Source organism: Lutra lutra, chromosome 6, assembly GCF_902655055.1.
Source record: "Lutra lutra chromosome 6, mLutLut1.2, whole genome shotgun sequence".
NCBI classification, from domain to species: Eukaryota; Metazoa; Chordata; class Mammalia; order Carnivora; family Mustelidae; genus Lutra; species Lutra lutra.
The window spans coordinates 127,182,772-127,202,347 of record NC_062283.1 but is presented as its reverse complement, the minus strand read 5'-3'; the positions used below and the strand labels follow the sequence as shown (position 1 = coordinate 127,202,347).

Below are 19,576 nucleotides of genomic sequence, written 5' to 3'. Positions count from 1 at the left end.
GTTCGGGGGAAGAAACAATAATGTTTAAATGTCTTTAAAAGCTTAAATATTTAGTCAACAGAGGTATCTATAGTGATACTCCTTTATATTCTGCAGTGTTTTCCTACTTAATTTAAAATCTGAGTGGCATTGAAACTTTGTCTTGAAATATCTTGAAATATAATAAATCCACACAAATGGGCACATACCATCCATGTACACCTTGATGCGCTGATGAATTTCACCCAATATTCTAGAATCCCAACGGTGAGGAACATCAGTACATGTTCAATCTTACAGGAGATTTTGTCACTTACTGTAATGTATGAATTTAATATTTTAGCCTACAAAATTTTAAAAGCACAAAGGCCACCAGAGATCTAAAATACTGCTCCCTCCCCCTTGCCTCCAGTTATGGGCTTGCTTTCTCCTTCTCTCACAAATGATGTTCTTTGTGTTTGGGTAGGATCAGAGTGACCGTTGATGGCGAATTTCTGCATTACATTTTCCCCTTCCAGTTCTTGGATTCTCCTGAATGGGACTCACTGAGACCCACAGAGGAAGGCATCTTTCAGGTAAGGGATAACTGGACTACAGAGTGAGCACTGCCTCTTCCAAACAGATGTTTGTTTAAAAACAGGCAAACAAATAAAGCAGCCGATGACAGAGCAATGATTTATATTCAACTTTGGAGTGTACTTTGCAGCATGCATTGACTTCCCAGTTCTCTTGCTGATTACTGTGTCTGTGGAGGGCCAGTGACAAGAAAAAGAACGGGTTTTGTATATGGCAGAAAGAGTCCACAAAAGATGCCCTTCAATTTTCCTTTGCTTAGCTGCATATATGCAAAATATAATTGAGATTTGACTATAAACAAAACACTGCCACTGACACAGTGTAGAGAAACACCAAGAATTTAAAAGTCTGCCCTTATTACAAAAATGAGTGATTCTTAAGATTTAAAATGCTAATAGATTTCAGTTGTTTTCTAGCAAAAAAAAAAAAAATGCTAAACTTACCTTCACTACTCTGCTGCTGTGTCTGATAATTTCGAAAGATACTTACTTCGGTGGATTCTACTATGGTATATTGTTTTCCTAGAATGAATACATGTAACATACGTGTGTGTATGCAACTATAAATTCATATACATATGCAGAATAGGTAAATAAATTCCATTTTGTGCTACAGAAATGATTAGAATTAAATATTTGTCTGCAGTCTTTGGGACTGACTTGGAAATACTTCCCTAACGTTCACCAACTTCATTATTTTTTAGTATCAAGTAGCTCTCACTTCAGGAAAAGACAAAAATACATCCACCCAGATTTTGAAAAGAGATGAATTGGGAATGGGCACAACGTTGTGATTGTTCATGTTATAAATTATGTATTTACCAAGACATTTTGTAGTTTCTCCCCATTTTTACCCTATATTGTGAGTCAGTTTTTTTAACCTAAGAAATCAGCAAGTGAAAGTCATTTAAAATAGGGGCAAAAAAGGGGGGGGGGCAGAACTTTAGTTGTTTCCTAATCTTTGTTTTTTATGTGGCCTTACACTTTTTTTTAGGTAACCCTCACAGCAGAAACTGATTGTCGATATGTGTCTTGGAGGAGAAAGAAATTGTATTTGCTCTTCGCTCAGCATCGTTACATCTCCCGCCTGTTTTCAGTTTTAATTGGCAGTGACATTGCAGATAAACTCTATGCCTTGAATGACAGGGTATATACAGGAAAAACATACCACTACGATATTCGGTTACCCAACTTCTATCAAATGTCAAGTCCAAAAATACGCAAATCACCCCTGATAGAACATTTCCGGAATTCTAGACAGGGTTGTGATAAGTGATATCAGAGTCGGAAGTTTGATAATCATAGAAAAGGCCCTTCTCATCATTCCCCAAATGAAATACAGAAAATTGCACTCAGTATTAATTTTATAAATCAAACTCAGAGGCAAGATGCCACCACCAGCTGTTTGACTCATTTCAACTTCTGCATTGTGAATAAAGTTTACAAATTTCTCTGTATTTCTTATTGGAATAAATGCGGAGGGGGGAACTGAATAACTGTGCGCAGTTTCTCCTTTTCTGTGTCAGAACTGGAAGAATGGAATTTTGTGTTCTCAAATATTTCCTCAGATCTATTCAAATCTGATGTCCTGCCCTATTGAGCTGGGCAATGCTTCTCAAGAAGCAGCTAGAAAGTGCTCTCAGCATGAGAGTGGGCTGTGACTGTCCACATCAGTGTTTCCAGAACTGACTTTTGGCCACAACCTCTGACAAAAGCAAGGTGGATTACTGTGGTAGGTAGCGGTTATTTATTTTAAATGTGAAGTTTTTTACTATGACTAGAAAGTAGAATAAATGCAAGAGACGATATGTCCATCTTGAAGGCTATTTTATTGCAACAGATACTTTATCAGCTCAATCTTTCAGTAACATTTTAAAAAGAGGCATTTCGTGGAAGACAAAGATGTATATTAATTACGGAGTAAAAAGAATACCCGGGAACAAGTAGTAAAAACGTTGCACAGTGTTTCAGTCTCACACGGTTGGCCGAAAGAGCAAGTGTGAATGGTCTGACTGGACAGCAAGGGACCCGTAGTGAAAGCTCTACCCACCACACAAACACGGGAGACCCTTTGACATCGTAAAGAAGAGCTACCAGACAGATGGGCAATCTGATTCCTATCTTCAGAAAACTGGTTCTCTGAAGATCATGAGCAGGCCACGTTCCTTGGTAGAAAGATAAATCATTAGACATTTAACCAATATGTATTGAGCACCTGCTTTGGCTCCACGTGCTGTCCTGAGCACTAGTAATACCTCAGGTAACAGATCCCATCCCTCAAAGAATTTACATTCCAGGGTGAGAGAGACTAATAATAAAATAAAACAGAAAAACCTGGAGTTAAAGAGTGTCACCATGGAGGGAGAGATATTAATTAGGGACGGTAGGTAGAATGGGGCATTGTCATTTTAATAGGATGGTCAAAGAAGGCCTGAATGACGGTAACCTTTGAATAGAGACCTGAGGGAAGTAAAGGAGCAATCCACGCAGACACCTGGGGAACGCACAATCTGGGCGAGCAGAGAGAAAGCAAATGGGTAGGCCTTTAGGTCTGAGCAGGACCAGCTAGAAGGCAGCATGGCTACAACAGAATGAGCACTAGGGAGAAATGACAAAGAGAATTTGGGGCAGATTGGCTGGGGCCCAGTAACTCACTGTAAGGACTTTGGCTTTTATTCGGAGAGTGACCAGAAGCCACTGGGGAGTTTTAAATAGAAGGTGGATGATTGACCCTATTCAATAAATTCAACTATCACATTGGTCAGCCTAGTGAGAACACACTGTGGGGGAAGGGGAACAAGAAGAGTGGACTTGGAAGGGGAGATGAGGGTTAAGTGTGAGGTGCCTGTTGGGTTGGAGGCTTGGGAATGCAGGAGGAACAATAGAAATGACCGCTTCCAGGCCCCACCCCCTCCTTAACCCTTGACTCTCCCACCAAAAGGATGTATGCCCAGGACACGTCTCTATAAGTAACCCGATACCTATGCAGGAAACGGGAGCATCAGAACTCCCCCATAGCCTCTGATCACCAAATACCCTACTTTATATGTTTGTAAACCTATGCCCTGTCTTAACCCAGATAAAAAAGACTCCCCCGACCCACTCCCAGCGCTTCACCGACTCCTCTCCAGAGTCCCGGAACCTCGCCCAACGGCACCTTTAATAAATCTTGCCTTGTGCCTACCTTGCCTGGTGTCCTGTTTATCTCGCCTGTAAAACCTACCATGCCTACTAGACACTTAAGTAGAATAAATAGTTGGATGAGTCTAGAGTTCAAGAGAAAAGTCTGGGCTAGAGATAAAAACTTGAGCGTATGTCACCTACAGATGATATTTTAAAGCCATGAGACTAGATGAGATGGCCAAGGCAATAAGTGTAGTTTCAGAAGAAAAACTATTGGGAGGACCTTTCCTTGGAGCACTCCATTGTTAAGAGGACAGGGAGATGCGGAAGAGTCAGCAAAGGACAAGAGAAGGGGCAGCTAGTGAGGTAGGAAGAAAACCAGAAGTGTCAGGTCCTGGAAGTCAAGTGAAGAAAGTGTTCAAGGAGAAGGGAGCGATGAACCGTCTCAAATGGGGCTGACAGGTCAGGTGCTGTAAAGTCTGAGAAGAAACCATAGGGTTGAGCAGCATGGAGGTCCATGGTGAACTTGACAGGAACAGTTTTAGTGCAGTGATTGGGAACAAACACTTGACTAAAGCAGGTTGAGGGGAAAGGAAAGGCAAGAAATTAGAAAAGCAAGTACAAGTAAGCTTTTCGAGGAATGTTGATGTGAAGTCTAATAGAAAGAACAGTAGCCTGAGCAGGAAGTGGGGTCAAGAGAGAAAAGGCTTTTCATGGTTGGTTGTAAGATAAGGGAAATAATGATGTATCTGTATGCTGATGGGAATGATCCAGGAGAGAGGGGCGAATTGCTGGAGGGATGACCTTGAGCAGGTGAGTGATGATGGGATCCAGTAAACTTAAACAGGAACAGGGACAATCAATCATTAGGAAGAAGAGCAGGCAGAAAGTATGGGGGGAGCGGTTGCTGGCAAATGAGAGATGTACTGGGAGCTTGTGGAAGTTTCCTCATGATTCTCTTTTCTCAGTGACCCAGGAAGCAAAGTCAGCAAGAAGAGTGGGGGAAGAAGTATTGGGGTTATGTAACATACATTATCTTTCTGTACATTAGCATCTGCTGCAAGTGGGACAGTGTGACAAGGTCTGAATCATTAGTCTGGATGAGCTCCTGAACTCAGCCAGTTCAGCACAAACTAAAGGAGTAGTTGGAGAGGTTGGCTCCCAGGCCCACATGGCCATCATGGGCAGCTATTACGCAAGCAGACACAATGGCAGCTCTCTGCTGGGTACAACAGAAGGCCTTCAGCTATTAAAGTACAGAGAATCCTAAGGAGACACCACACCTTAAGTTAGTACCAGCTAATAATTTCACAGGTGTTCCTGACGGGAGAGCTTTCTAACCAGGAAAATCAACCGAGAACAAACCACAGAGAATATGGGATGTAGACTTTTGGTTCAAATCATGTTGGCAGAGGGAGCAGAAGAATTTACGCACAAATTTTCCAGAAATCTAACCATTTTAGGATGACAACGAAAGAGTACCAACAGAACAGGCTAAAGGGATGTTGAAAGAGGAGGTACGGAGATGAACCTGACCATCCTCCCACTTGTGCGTAGGGCCAGCAGCAGCCCTCCTCTGTAGAACAGACACACGACCATCCAACACCTTGGTTTGCACCCAGGTGTTCTCACTTCCACAACAATACCAAAGTATCAAATCCCTCTACTAGCCTCCATGTACACACACTGTATATGTGGTTTGAAATGTCTAGCAAACCACAGTTTGCTCTCTCAAAATACTCTGATCACTTGAGACAGAAAGAAAAAAACCACAGATACCAAAAAAAAGTACCCCTGAAGCACAATATCACAGTGCCCTTAAAATTTAATTTCTATTAAAAATTGGGCTCATTTTCATCTCAGCCTAATTGTCTTCAGCCCTAAATCCCTTTGATTCCTTTATCACTGGTGAAAGTGCAGTAAGATGAGGGACTGTTTGTTTCCTTGTGTTAAAATGGTTTTCTGGCTTTGTACACAAGCTCTGTACATGCATAAATAAATGAAGCACCTTGTTCAAAAGTACGAAGAATTTTAAACGGGGAAAGTAGAGCACTGAACCAACTGAATGCAGGGCTTCTGTAAGCCTGAGGCCCTTTGCATGCCCACAAAGCTGATCCTGGTCAAGAGTTGTCCTTATGACTTAAAGAACTGGGGTGACTGTAATTTTCTGTCCTAAATTCCTTCCCTGAGAAGGAGCCTGGGGCGGGGGGTGGTGGGAAGGAAGAAGTGGCTTAAAGCGAGCCCATGAACACTCACCCCAGTTACCTAGGCAAGTTGCCAGAGGCTGCGGGCCCTGTTTGCTTAACCTTCACTGCAGTTGGATATTTGAAGGCTTCTCGTTCCCCTCAAGAGCTTGTCCTTTGAACTTGACTTCACCTCCACACAAAGCACCAGGAAGATTTGCCCTGGACTTTGCACCTCAAGGAACTCATGGTGCTAAAATTAATCCACCATAAAGAATACCGTGATGCTCTCTCAGCACTTACGGGCTGAGGAATTTTCTCTCCCCTTCAACAAAGGAGCAGAAGGCAATTCAGTTGCTCTCAGCTCATCTGGATAAGCTTTGGATGTCATTTTGTCACACTGCACAGAAGCAGAAGGACAGAATTGATTTGACAGAGCAGTTACTAAGTGAAATCCCCCAATCTAGCTGGCAAGAGCCATAAGAAAAACATACTAAGCAGACAATACAAATTATAACAGCGATACATTATACACCACGTACTTGAGACCACTGGTTTGACCAAGGACATAAATACACATGTGGCATTGGATTGCACTGACTGGGTTCCACATCGCTATAGGACACATGGTTATAGAAGAAATTAACCTTCAGAAATGCTGCTCTCAAATTAATATTTTTTAGCAAATGACAGCTTACTGAAATGTGGGCCATCAGTGGGCCCAATTCCCTTATTTTTCTTCCTTCTACTAAAATTTAATACCTACATATCAATAAAAAATACAAATAAATATTAGTATCAGATAGACTTATAATAAAATACAAGTTCAAGTTGATAGAACTGTGTGTGATTTCAAGTTCAAAAATCTTACAATAATGAAAAGATGTTGCAAGTCTGAAATACTACTTTAGCTCTTAGTCATCTATGAGTGTTACTATCATTTTAATGCGGGATTGTACATTTGCATGTAACATTTTCAATTTAATCTGAGGTTTTATTATTATGCTAAATCTGACTAGTTTTAAAACCTGCTAGCTATTAAAGAGTGACAGAGAACTTTTTCCCCCCAAAGAACTGATTATTTGTGTCTTGAACTATAATTTTTCTCTTTATTTCAATTTACACTTTAGTGATCTTAATAAATGTAATCTTATTTTATTCATAGGATTCCAAAACTATTTGTTTTTACATACTTTTACAGTAGGATTCTAGCCCCACTTGATAAAATGTGAGATGCTTTGTATGATCTAACCTGTGATTATCACTCTTACTAAATATAAAATTATCTCCCAAATTATAGAATCACAAAGCAAAATCTTACATTGATTTAATACTTTATAGTTTACAAAGCATGTCCACATATTTCCTTTACTTGTTTCTTGAAAGAATCCCACTTTATGGGTAAAAATTAGAGAGGCTGGATTACAGTAAGTGGTGACACTCAATTTCACCGTGTTCTTCCAAATCAGTGTGCTTGCACTTTGCACGCTACACGGACCATGGTGCTGAGTGACTTGAAGGGAGCTAAGATGCCCCCAATCTGAACCAAAAGAAAAGTCAAAGCCAAGAGGCTAATTATACATCTGCTGAATTTGTTGGTGACAGCGCGGGGATCTAAATATGAACCTTTCTTCTTCAGAACCATCAGAAACTCACTTGAGTTCAAATGAGGCTTATAAGTAAAATGTGCAATTAAATGTAACCTTATTAAAATGGCTATATGAAAGAGCATGGCCCAGCTTCTCTGAAGCAGTTTGTTTGTTTAATTCGAGAGGAGAGAGAGAGCATGAGTAGAGCATGAGAGAGCAGAGCAAGAAGCGGGTCTCTGCTGAGCGGCTGAGCAGAGAGCCTGATGTGGGGATCGATCCCAGGACTCTGGGATCTTGACCTGAGCCAAAGGCAGATGCTTAACTGACTGAGCCACCCAAGCACCCTCTTTGAGGTCGTTTAAATAAATTCTTTAAACCTGGGATTTGTCCCCTATCGTTTCAGATATTTCCATATCTTATTTGTGATCTCTCCAGAAATTTTACTGAGAAAATTTTACTTCCTTATCTCAGGCCACCAAGCTTTATGTGCCATGACCCCCCAACTTACAAGTAAATTAATTTAGTGTCCCCCTGTAGTGCTGTTTCTCTCTCTTTTCAAAGATGGAATAAAACTACATGCACGGTGAAACTTTGTAAACAGAAACATCTTCAAATAGTAGCCAGTGAGGTCTCCAAGATACAAAAGATATTTTTCAGTGCAGTATAAGTGGACATTTGTGAGGAACAGGGTATTACTATGGGTAGGAATCGGGTCATCTGAGATCAAAGTTTAGCCAATGTATGAGCATAATATCTATTTTTCGGTGGAAAGGAATTTTCTTTTCAAACTCCCCCACTAGTCTATATCTGTTTGGGAACAGTGCCTGGTACATGGTAGCTGCTTTGTAAATATTTATTGAATCAAAGGAAAGTAATTGCATCTGTTCTTGAATCCATATCTGAATTTTATTTTTTTTATTTTTTTTTTAAGATTTTTATTTATTTATTTGACAGAGAGAGATCACAAGTAGACGGAGAGGCAGGCAGAGAGAGAGAGAGAGGGAAGCAGGCTCCCTGCTGAGCAGAGAGCCCGACGCGGGACTCGATCCCAGGACCCTGAGATCATGACCTGAGCCGAAGGCAGCGGCTTAACCCACTGAGCCACCCAGGCGCCCCATATCTGAATTTTAATACTGACTCTCCCTCCCAGTTGGACTTTGACTATGCAGTGCCACTGGCAGTTTTCTCATTAAATAAAATTAAAGACCTGTAATAATATTTTTCTATGTATCATTTTTTCTGCATGATACAGAACTATTCTATCTTTAAGTGACTTCAAAGCCACACTCTTTTGCTGATGTAGAACTGAGTTTCAGCAATATTTGTTCAGAATGCACAGTTATTAGTTTTCAGGTTCCAAGATCATTCTCTGGGTTGAAAATTTGCAAGCTGATTTAGCTTAGAGTCTCTTTGTGTTGGAAACATGTGATGGATTATTGTGTCCCCTGAGAGTAATTCTATTTTAAATGATAAATAATATAACAGTTTTTGTATTTCATGTTTCTCAGAAATGTAGTTTGTAGAGTTTGACCTCCTCTGAGGTCAAGTACTCATTATTTTTTAAAAAAATGAATAAAATGTGCAGGACATATGAAATGGGGAAACACCACTCCAACGTGTGCAAAACACACCTTTTTTTTTTTTTTTTTAAAGATTTTATTTATTTATTTGACAGATAGAGATCACAGGTAGGCAGAGAGGCAGGCAGAGAGAGAGAGGAGGAAGCAGGCTCCCCGCCGAGCAAAGAGCCCGATGCGGGGCTCGATCCCGGGACCCCGAGATCATGACCTGAGCTGAAGGCAGAGGCTTTAACCCACTGAGCCACCCAGGCACCCCAAAACACACCTTTTTAAAACCTGTTAGTGATCTCATCCTGTTCTCATACCCTCTCACCTGTGATGGCAGAAAATACTTGATCCTGACACTTAAGAACAGTTTCTTCCCCTTCTAAACAATCATTTAAAATAATTCTGTCAGTCTTTCTGCTTCTCTCCTTGCTCTGGGGGCAAGGGCAAGTTTACAAGGCCTCATGGAAGAGGAGAAGAGGTGTTTTGGCCTCTCTGTCTTCTGAGTCCTCCCTGGATGGACAGCAATGTTGCTTGGCCTCTTGGTCTCTGGGGTTCTGGGCTGATGGCCCCAAGAGTGTGGCTGTGACACTGAGGTCTCTGCATTCTTCCTCCACTGCACCCTGACCCCAGGCATTTCTCACCATCAGACCACTCCGTGTTTTTAAATGAATGAAGAATGAATGAATGAATGAATGAATGAATACATCTCAGGCTTAGATCCTCATCTCCTCCCTTCCTTCCAAACCCATCTCTTCCAGCTTGTTCCTGTTCATCACAAGTCAGCTAGATGGGAGGAGGGAAGAGAGGTGGGTGGGACGGATGAGGATGGGTAGGGGAGTGAGGTGTCACTATTATGAAAGAGAAGCCACCATAATTCTAATAAAGTGATCTAGAACATCACGTGTCATTTCGTTGTTATTTATTCCTTTTATCAGAAAAATGATGTGATCACATTATAAGTAAGCTGGACTAAAGTGAATAATAAAGACAATAATTCCACCATTCCAACCTGACTTCTGTTAACGTGTCGGTATATATTTCTTCTGTTACTTCCCCATTCATAATAACTTAAGTTGTAAAACAAATTCAAAAATATTTAATGTTTCTTCTATTGGAGAATAACAGTACTTGAAACAAATGCACTCAATTATTCCATCCACTAATATTTACTGAGTTCCAAATATATGCAAATCACATGCTAAGTACCATGGAGATATGAAAGGTAAACCAAACACACTTCCTACCCCCCAGAAACTAACCACTTAAAAGGAGAAAGAGACCTGTACATAAATATGCAAAAGACAGCAAGTGATAAAAGCCATAACAGCGTTATAGACTAACTGCTCGGGAGAATCCCATTTCTGTAATTTCACTTTGAAACGTGTGGGAATCACACACCAATACATTAACCATTAATAATGTAAGAACCAAATGCCAAGGCATTTTTGATGATTTCATCTTAAGATGGTCATTAATAGCAATATTTTTTACTAGATTTTTTTTTTTTTTTTGCTATTCCACATACATCTTCTAGGTACTGAAGTATTATTTATTCATTAAAACAGTCACCTGAAGTCATCTGTGAGATTTCCCAACTCACTTTGGAATGCTTTGTTGCTTTTAGATGCCATTTTCTGAGTTTATAATATATTCATTGCACTTCTCTTCAGATAACTTGAAGTATGTAGTTGATGTTACCAAGAAATTCCTAAGTTGTGGCAGGCAGAGAACTGTGTACAAAGAGTTTTGTACAGGGCATGAAAGCCAAATTCGTGTTCTATCCAAACATGTGCTTCCCCAAAGTATTTCTAATTCTTCCCAGACTTTGGAGACTCGATTATTCTAAAACCCTTACCTTGTCAAAGCACGACCTTGTTCTCCCAGGGAAGTGTGTGGCACTCTTGGTGGTTTTCAAGCCAAATACCATCGTAACCATTTTGTGGTTCTAGATTATACCAAATAGGTTTGGTCTTGGGCTAAAAAAATATTTCATCTTGTTTACCATTTTTTAGGCCAGATGATAAAAATGCTGGAAGCAGACTCATAAATATTTTATTCGGTTTTATATATGCATTAAGCTCAGGAGGTGTCTTATTTTCATGAATTTATTACAACAATTTAAGTAGTAGTAGTAGTAGTAGTAATCATTTGCATTTAAATAATTCTTTTCTCCCGAGAACTCTGAGTGCTTTTGCACATCAATTAATGCCGGTTGGCAATGTCATTATTCCCAACTTTATTTTATTATTCCATCTTTATAATGTGTTGCTCTGGGTTTTTTTTCAAGCTGATGTCAATTACTGGGCTGGCTATTATCGGACCTCACATTTACCTCCAAGACCAGTCCTTTTTGAGGATTAATTACACAAGAGAATGACACTGCTCAGTAGAAACTCTATGAAGTTCTGCTTTCACCAGATATAGATTCCAAGTCACCCCACAGCTTCACTGTCCATCAGAATTTTATCTATACCCTAGACGACGCGTTACCAAGAATTGCCAGAAGTTATTTTTCTATCATTCACAATTTTTCCTTTATAACCACAAAATGCCTCATATAAAGAAGTTACTGACACACTAAAAAAAATAAAAAATAGTACCTTTTAAATTGTCTTCCTCGGGTTGTTGCATTTCTCTTCTCTACAAGTAGATATGATTAACTGGGGATTCGTAGACAGGGTTTGAGGGTCTGTGAATTTCTAGAAAGTCCCAAAAGGGAAAGAACAAAACACAAGAGAGGTCATTGCAGTGGTTGGAGCTAGACTTTGGAACCTGTCTTCTGGGGGTGACTGCCCAGGCCCTAGCACCCAGTTTTGTTTTGAGGACCCAACTGGGATCCCAGTTTGAGGGGTCTGCGGGAATTGATTGTGAATTCAGTTATTTCTCTGATCATCTTTTCCCATTTTTTAAAAAACTGTAATTCTGTCATGCTTAACTCCTTATAATAGCTTCATTCTCTTTGAAACAACTTCCTAAAAGATTAAGAAATCCTATTACACGCTTCATCTAGGACCTTCGTTTGTTGTTGTCAATATTTAAAACACATAATTCACAAATGTAACTCTTCTGCTTTAGAATGAAAGCTACATGAGGGAGAACAGACAGAAGGACTATCAGGCCTCTAGTTTTTGACATAATAGTCACCGTGTGCATGTTTCTGCCAACCCCAGAATGGTAAATGACCGTACCTTAGCTCTGCCAAGTGCCCGGTTTCTAGAATCTATACTACTGCATATTTTATGAGTTTGCTTTTGAAGCCAATATCTCATTTCTGGCTACTCCAAGGAAACCCCAAACCACTGGAAATTTTAGCATGTGCCAAAGTCCTGCAATTTACAAATTTTGTTTGAAACATCAGTCTTGGGTCTGCTGGAGTCCAGTTGTTTACAACAGGCAAATACATAAAAAATAAAACTACCTCTTAGCTATTTCATGTGTTCATAAGATATTTCAACTATTTCACCAGACTAGGGAATTTTGATGACTGAAATTCTAATAATTTTTATCCATTCTGTACCATGTGCAGAGCACTGTAAGGGGGATAGAAAAAATGTCCAATTAATGTACCAAAAACTTGATGCCAGACATTTTTTTAAAAAACATGGTCTCTAAAGGTCAAGATAATCCTGTCAAATATGAATTCTTATCCTGATTTTATAGACAAGTGAGTGAAGCCCAGAAGAGTTTAATAAATGATTTGAATTCACCTAGCTTTTTAAATATAGAACCATGGTTCAAATCCAGCCGCTAATTCCAATCCCTCCACCCCGCTTTTGAATGCCTTCATAATTCATTGTCCTCTTAAAGTTCTGAGTCACTTTTCAGTTAGGAGTTTTACCCTTTGGGTAAAAACTCATTTTTATTTTTAATTTTTTAAGATTTTATTTATTTGACAGAGAGAGACACAGCGGGAGAGGGAACACAAGTAAGGGGAGTGGGAGAGGGAGAAGCAGGCTTCCTGAGGAGCAGGGAGCCCAATGAGAGGCTCAATTCCAGGACCCTGGGACAAGACCTGAGCTGAAGGCAGAGGCTTAACGACTGAGCCACCCAGGCACCCCTAAAAACTCATTTTTTAATGAATCAGTGGTAATGCAAAATTTTTTATGGAGCTTCTCCATGAATTTAGAAATATTTAGATAGACGCTGTTTTAATTACTTTTCTAAAGACTGTGGGCTTCATATCCCTTTGCTTTGAGACATTTCTCATTTTTTATTTAGCCAAGATACAAACATCCGTTCAATGTATAACCTGTTTAGTTATTTTAAACAAAATAACCGTGTCAGTTTAAATGTCATTAAAAATTTAGTCATTAAAATGACTAAATTGAAAAAAAATTCGTAATACCAAATACTAGCAAGAATGTAAAATAACAGGAACTCTCTCTCATTGGTGGTGGGAATGGAAAATGGTATAGCCACTTTGGAAGGCCGTATGGCAGTTTCTTACCAAGCTAGCATAGTCCCACTACACAATCTAACAATTGCTGTCCATGGTATTTACCAAAATGGGTTGGAAACTTGTCCACTCAAAAACCTACACACCAATGTTTATAGCAGATTTATTCATAATCACCACACACTGGAAGAAACCAAGATGTTCATAAAAGGGTGAATGTGTAAACAAACTGTGTATATCCATCCTATGGACTATTATTCAGTGACTTTAAAAATGAGCTATCAAGACTCAGGAAAAAAAAAAAAATGGAGGAAACGTAAATGCATATATCTTAGTGAAAGAAGCCAGTCTGAAAAGTCAATATTCTGGGACGCCTGGGTGGCTCAGTTGGTTAAGCAGCTGCCTTCGGCTCAGGTCATGATCCCAGAGTCCTGGGATCGAGTCCCACATCGGGCTCCTTGCTCGGCAGGGAGCCTGCTTCTCCCTCTGCCTCTGCCGGCCACTCTGTATGCCTGTGCTTGCTCTCTCTTCCTCCCTCTCTCTGATAAATAAATAAAATCTTTAAAAAAAAAAAGTCAATATTCTATATGATGCCAACTATGTGACATTTTAGAAAAGGCAAAACTATGGAGACAGTAAAAAATATCCGTGATTGCCAGGGGTAGGGAGGGGAGGAAAGAGACGGATGAATAGATGGCGGACAGGGGATGTTTAGGGCAGTGAAACTCCTTGCTATGATACTATAATGGTGGGTACTTGACGTCACTAAAAGAAAACTCTATTTCCTCTCCTCACAACACTAGACACCAAATGGGGTGGGGGTGGGGCAGTTCCCACACTAACCAATTCTCCAACTCTCCAGCCGCCAAATGGGTGTCTTACAATGCAATTCTGACTGAGTTAGTGCACACCCTCAGGTTGGGTCTCAGTTCCACATGAGTACCTCCTTACTGCAGAGGCCAACCACAAGTAGTGGGCCCCCAGGGTCACACTTCTGTCTGACTTGGCTATAAATTGGGGTTCCCTTGACCTTGTCCTCAGGTTTGACAATTTGCTATAACAACTCACGGAACACAGGGAAACACATCTGCTGGTATGTAAAGGATATAATAAAGGATACAAATGAACAGCCAGATAAGGAAGTACACGGGGTAAGGTCCAGAAGGCTCCTAAGTGCAGGAACTTCTGTCCCTGTGGAATTGGGTTGTGCCACCTTCCCAGTAGGTGGATGCACTCTCCCAAGCTGGATAAAACTCCTTCATTTAGGGATTTTTGTGATACTTCATCATGTAGGCAGTATCGATTATTCATTCAGTCCCCAGCCCCTCTCCCCTCAGCAGTAGATGAAGGGTGCGGCTGGAAGTTCCAAGTTTCCAATCATGGCTTTGGTCTTTCTGGTGATCAGGCCCTATCCAGAAACTAACCAGGAGCCCACCCAGAGTCATCTCATTAGAACAAAAAATGTTCTTCTCACCAAGGAAATTCCAAGGGGGTCTAGGAGTTCTGTGTTAGATGCTCCTATCATCCCCATCACTCGGGAAATCACAAAGGCTTCGGAGTGCCATGTCAGGAATTGAAGGTCAAACACTGAATATTAGAAAAAAATGTGCCCCAGCATCCCATCACTCAAGAAATTATAAAGGTTTTAGAAGCTCTCTGAGAACTAGGAAAAAACACCAAATACATATATTTCTTACTATGTCACAGGTGGATACCCAACATTATATACATTTGGCAAAACCCATAGGACTCTACAATGCTGAACCCTAATGTAAGTTTTTTCATAATAATGTATCAACAGTGGTTCTCCATTGTGACAAACGTATCACATTAATATAAGATCTTAATAACAGGAGAAACTCTGAGCAAGGGAGAAGGGGGTATATAGAAACTTCCTAGACCATCTGCTCAATCATGTATAAATCTAAACCTGCTCTAACAAAACAAAGTCTATTAATTTTTAATTTTTTATTAATTTTTTATTTTTTTAAATTTTAATAGATTTTATTTATTTATTTGAGAGAGAGAGAGCATGCACGTGCCAGTGGGGAGAAGAGCAGAAGGTGAGTGAGAAGGAGTGGGAAAGAATCTTCAAGCAGACTCCATGCTTAGCGCGGAGCCCCACCTGGTGCTGGATCGCACCACCCTGAGATCATGAGCTGAGCCAAAACCAAGTTGGATGCTTAACCAACTGAGCCACCCAGCTTCCCCTTTTATTAGTTTTTTTAAAAAAAGGAAAGGTAAAGAAATTTAAAAAGTCAACGACATTGGTTGTCAAACTGGTCAATGAAAAATTTAATGAAACATTTAATGCAAGGAACTTAGGTATACAAAAAATCTAATTAAATCATCATTTAATAGTCCATGTTTGATCAGAACTGTCTACCTAGAGACCATACCAGAAGAAGCTATGGTCTCCATAAAATAAGAAAGACTGCACTGATGTCAACCAGATATGGGCAGATATGGATATGAAAGATAATGCTACATACTTTTAAAAACAGGGACTCCGGGGCGCCTGAGTGGCTCAGTGGGTTAAGCCGCTGCCTTCGGCTCAGGTCATGATCTCAGGGTTCTGGGATCGAGGCCCGCATCGGGCTCTCTGCTCGGCAGGGAGCCTGCTTCTCTCTCTCTCTCTCTCTCTGCCTGCCTCTCTGTCTACTTGTGATCTCTCTCTGCCAAATAAATAAATAAAATAAAATAAAATAAAATAAAATAAAAAAAACAGGGACTCCCTGACGTCTTGTTTTATTTTCCCAAAATCTACTCTATCTGAACTTTGAAATTTCATCAAGGCTTTGTCTAGATAGCAAAAGCAGTCTAGGATGCCCATGAAGAAATAAAGGTAGAAGTAATTATGTCAATTTAAGTTACGTTAGCCAGAGTTTTTGCAGAGGAGACAGGCTGGCCTTTATTTTGTCATTTATCCCTTGTATGTATGTTTTTCATTTTATACTTCTGTGAAAGTTACTTCCTTGCATGATATCAGCTTCCAAATAGTGTTCAGAATCTTTCAGTCTGACCTCTCCGTGACAAGCAGGAGGAGACAAGGGAGCAGACGCCATTCCAAAACCAAGTTCTGTGTCTAAAATTCTTATCTTAAATTTTATAGAGCTATTATTATTCATACATCTGTGATAAGAAACTTACATATTAAATTATGTTTTAATCCTCAGGTGCAGAATAGTGACACTTTTAGATTTAGTTCAGTCCCTTCTTTCTATGAAACACATACTCAGAGAAAACACAGACTCTATGAAATGCCAGTTCTCAAGTCTTAGGATTTTGAATCCACTACTCTTTTATAAAAATATACAATCTTTATATGATGTATAGACCTTACAGGCATCTTATTCTGCTAGGTAAGGAATGAGTGTGCCCTGTACCAGCTGACTGTAACCGTACCTCTGGAGTCTGGCCTTCCCATCTGCAAAAGCCAGAACCTGGGATATACTATTTTAATAAATATGTTTTTAAATTACTATAAAAGTAACATACAATCATTGTAGAAAGTTTAGCAGAAGGAGAAGCAGGAGGAGGAGTGGGAGGAGTTGGAAGAAGGGTAGAGAGGGAGGAAGGGAAGAAAGGAGAAAAGAAGAAAAATCATTTACAACCTCATCACTCTGAGGTAAGGAAGGTACACATTTTAGAGCTTATCATGGATGATTTCTAATATTCCACACACCCCGTCACTTGCCTTTTTCTACTTAGCATCTCTCCGTGGGAAGCAGTGTAGCTAGAAATAGAAGGTAGCAGAAACTTGTACCTAGTGGACAAAGGCGTGAGCTCTGGAACTAGACAGCCTAGTTCACATCCTGGATCAGCTCTTTAGCTGGGCGACCTGGAGCAGACCACTCTGCCTCTCTGTTTCCTCAGCTTCCCATTTATAAAATGGTGATAATAGTATTAATTATTTCTTCATAGGGTTCATTGTGAGGATTCAATGGCTTAATATTTCTAAACCACTATCCAGGACAAAAGTATACTCTATTATAAAAGGACAATAGTAAAGAACTAGAAAGTAACTATTTTAGGCTTCACTGGGGCATATGGTTTCTGTTGGAACTCCTCCATGCTGCCTTTGGAGCACAAAAGCAGCCATAAATGAGTGAGTATAGCTGGGTTCCAATTAAACTCAATGAACAAATGGGGCACCTGGGTGTCTCAGTGGGTTGAGCGTCTGCCTTAAGCTTCAGTCCTGATCTTGAGATCCTGCGATCAAGCCCTGCATTAGGCTCCTGCTCACAGGGGAGTCTTCTTCTCCCTCTCCCCATGCTTGTCTCTCTCTTAAATAAATAAGATCTTAAAAAAATAAATAAATAAACTCAGTGGACATTGAGTTTGAATTTCATATAATACTCACACATCATGACATATTATTCTTTTGATTTTTTTGACCGATAAAAAATGTAAAAGTCGTATTAGCTCTTGGGCTATGCAAAAATGGATAGTGGGCTGGACCTTTAGACCATAGATCACCAGCCTCTGTTCTATATAATTAGTTGACATTATTATATTTCTAATATTTCTCCAAAAAATTTTTAAGTAGACTCCAATCTCAACACAGGGCTCTAACTCTTGATTGCAAAGTCAAGAATGGCAGGTTCTACTGATTGAGCCAACCAGCCGCCCCTCTACAGCTTTTTTTTTTTTTTTCTTTTCCTGCTTAGAACAAGGTTGTTTGTTCTAGAACTTACTTATTCATCTATGGTTAGAATTTAGGTTATTTCCAGTGTTCTTTATTATAAGCCATTCTCCAATGCATATCCATGCAGAATCTCTGCGCACATATATTATTGTATCTACATCTTTAAATGTACTTAGCAGTAGCTACCAAATGGCTGGCAGAGTATCTAGAAAGAAAGACTCTGAAGAAGTAGCCTTGAAAATGAACCTTGAGTAGTTATAACAAATTTCAAACACGTTAGAGAAGGAGGTTTGTCAGTATAATATATATTCATATACATAGAACTCACTACGTACAACATCCCATTCTAAGCCTCTTGCATAGATTAAACCCAGTCCTCAAAGCACTCTAATGAGGCACAGGTGTAATCATCATCATTGTCATTACCATCCCCAAGGTACAAAAAATGAAACAGAAGCACAGAAAAGCTAAGTAACTTTCCAAGGTCACACAGCCAGCTGGTGCCCAAGGCTGGTTTCAAACCCAGCCTGTCCGGCCTTAGGCCCCATGTTCTTGAACACGGTGTTGTCCTGCCTCTTTTTGGAGAGACTTGGCAAGTGTGCACTTCGGGTACCCACCTTGTAATGTACCTGTCGTCTTTTTCGTGTTGGGATCATGTTTGGCACGCACCATCAACCTCATACTCTAATAAGCGGCACAAATTGTATCCCACGATGGGACATTTCGAGTGTAAACTGAATGTCCATCTAATCTCCTTCCTCTTTTGTCCTCCAGCCCTTCCCCCCCCCCCCCCCCAGCCAACTCTTCATTAATTCGCCCTGCATTTCTTACCCCAAATAGGTGTCCTCTGGGAAAAGTAAAGATTGATTGGAGCACACTTTCGTATCTCGGTTTCCAACTTAGGGTCCCAAATCTACCAAATTCACTTGGCAATTTCGGGTGGAGCTTAGCTTAAAGTGAAGGGCCCTGAACCGCCATGCGAATGCAAATTTCGGATAAGCGCCCTCCTTCTTTGAAAACGAACGGGGCTTGGGTCAAAAGTCCGTCCCGCGCGGCCCAGCCGCCACAGGGCGGGCTTCCTCCGACCCCTAGCCCGTTCCCGAGGGTGGTGTCCTGCGTCGGTGCGAGCCAGCCAGCCTCCGCGGCAAGGGCTCCGAAGCGGAGCTGCGCGCTCTCCCCGCCCTTCCTGCTGGTGCTGAGAGGCGAGCGGGTGTCCCAAAGAGGAGTTACGAGAGTGGGTCCTTCGACTTTGAGGGGAATGAAATTCTAGTTCTCATTTTTATCCTGCTTTCTTTCCCTGCCGGGGTCCTACCTCTGGAGTTAGCCCCATGGAGGGGAGCCACCAACGACGCGGGTCCTAGGAGGTTGCCCGCCCCCCACCGATGCCCAAACAAGGACAGAATCGAGAAGTAGAGAGGAAACGGGGAAAGAAAAAAGCGGGTGTTTCAAACTGATCACCGCGGTGCAGACGCGGCGGTCGCGCCGGAGCAGCGGGGCCTCGAGGCGCGCCGAGGC

General features: G+C 40.7%; 1 protein-coding gene and 1 long non-coding RNA gene across 3 annotated transcripts in view; one reads left to right on the top strand and one right to left on the bottom strand.

The window, feature by feature from the left end:
- Nucleotides 1-2,362, top strand: part of POPDC3 (popeye domain containing 3) — a 17,993-nt gene extending 15,631 nt beyond the window's left edge. For both annotated transcript variants that reach the window (XM_047732083.1, XM_047732084.1), the window contains exons 3-4: nucleotides 446-554; nucleotides 1,549-2,362. In XM_047732083.1, the coding sequence (XP_047588039.1) occupies nucleotides 446-554; nucleotides 1,549-1,830 (391 nt within the window). In that variant the 3' untranslated portion in view covers nucleotides 1,831-2,362. The remainder of the gene's footprint in view (nucleotides 1-445; nucleotides 555-1,548) is intronic.
- Nucleotides 1-19,576, bottom strand: part of LOC125101736 (uncharacterized) — a 25,920-nt gene extending 6,344 nt beyond the window's left edge. Inside the window, exons 1-2 of the long non-coding RNA XR_007127908.1 lie at nucleotides 18,893-19,576; nucleotides 11,618-11,716 (exon numbers count right to left, since the gene is read on the bottom strand). This is a non-coding gene — a long non-coding RNA (uncharacterized LOC125101736). The remainder of the gene's footprint in view (nucleotides 1-11,617; nucleotides 11,717-18,892) is intronic.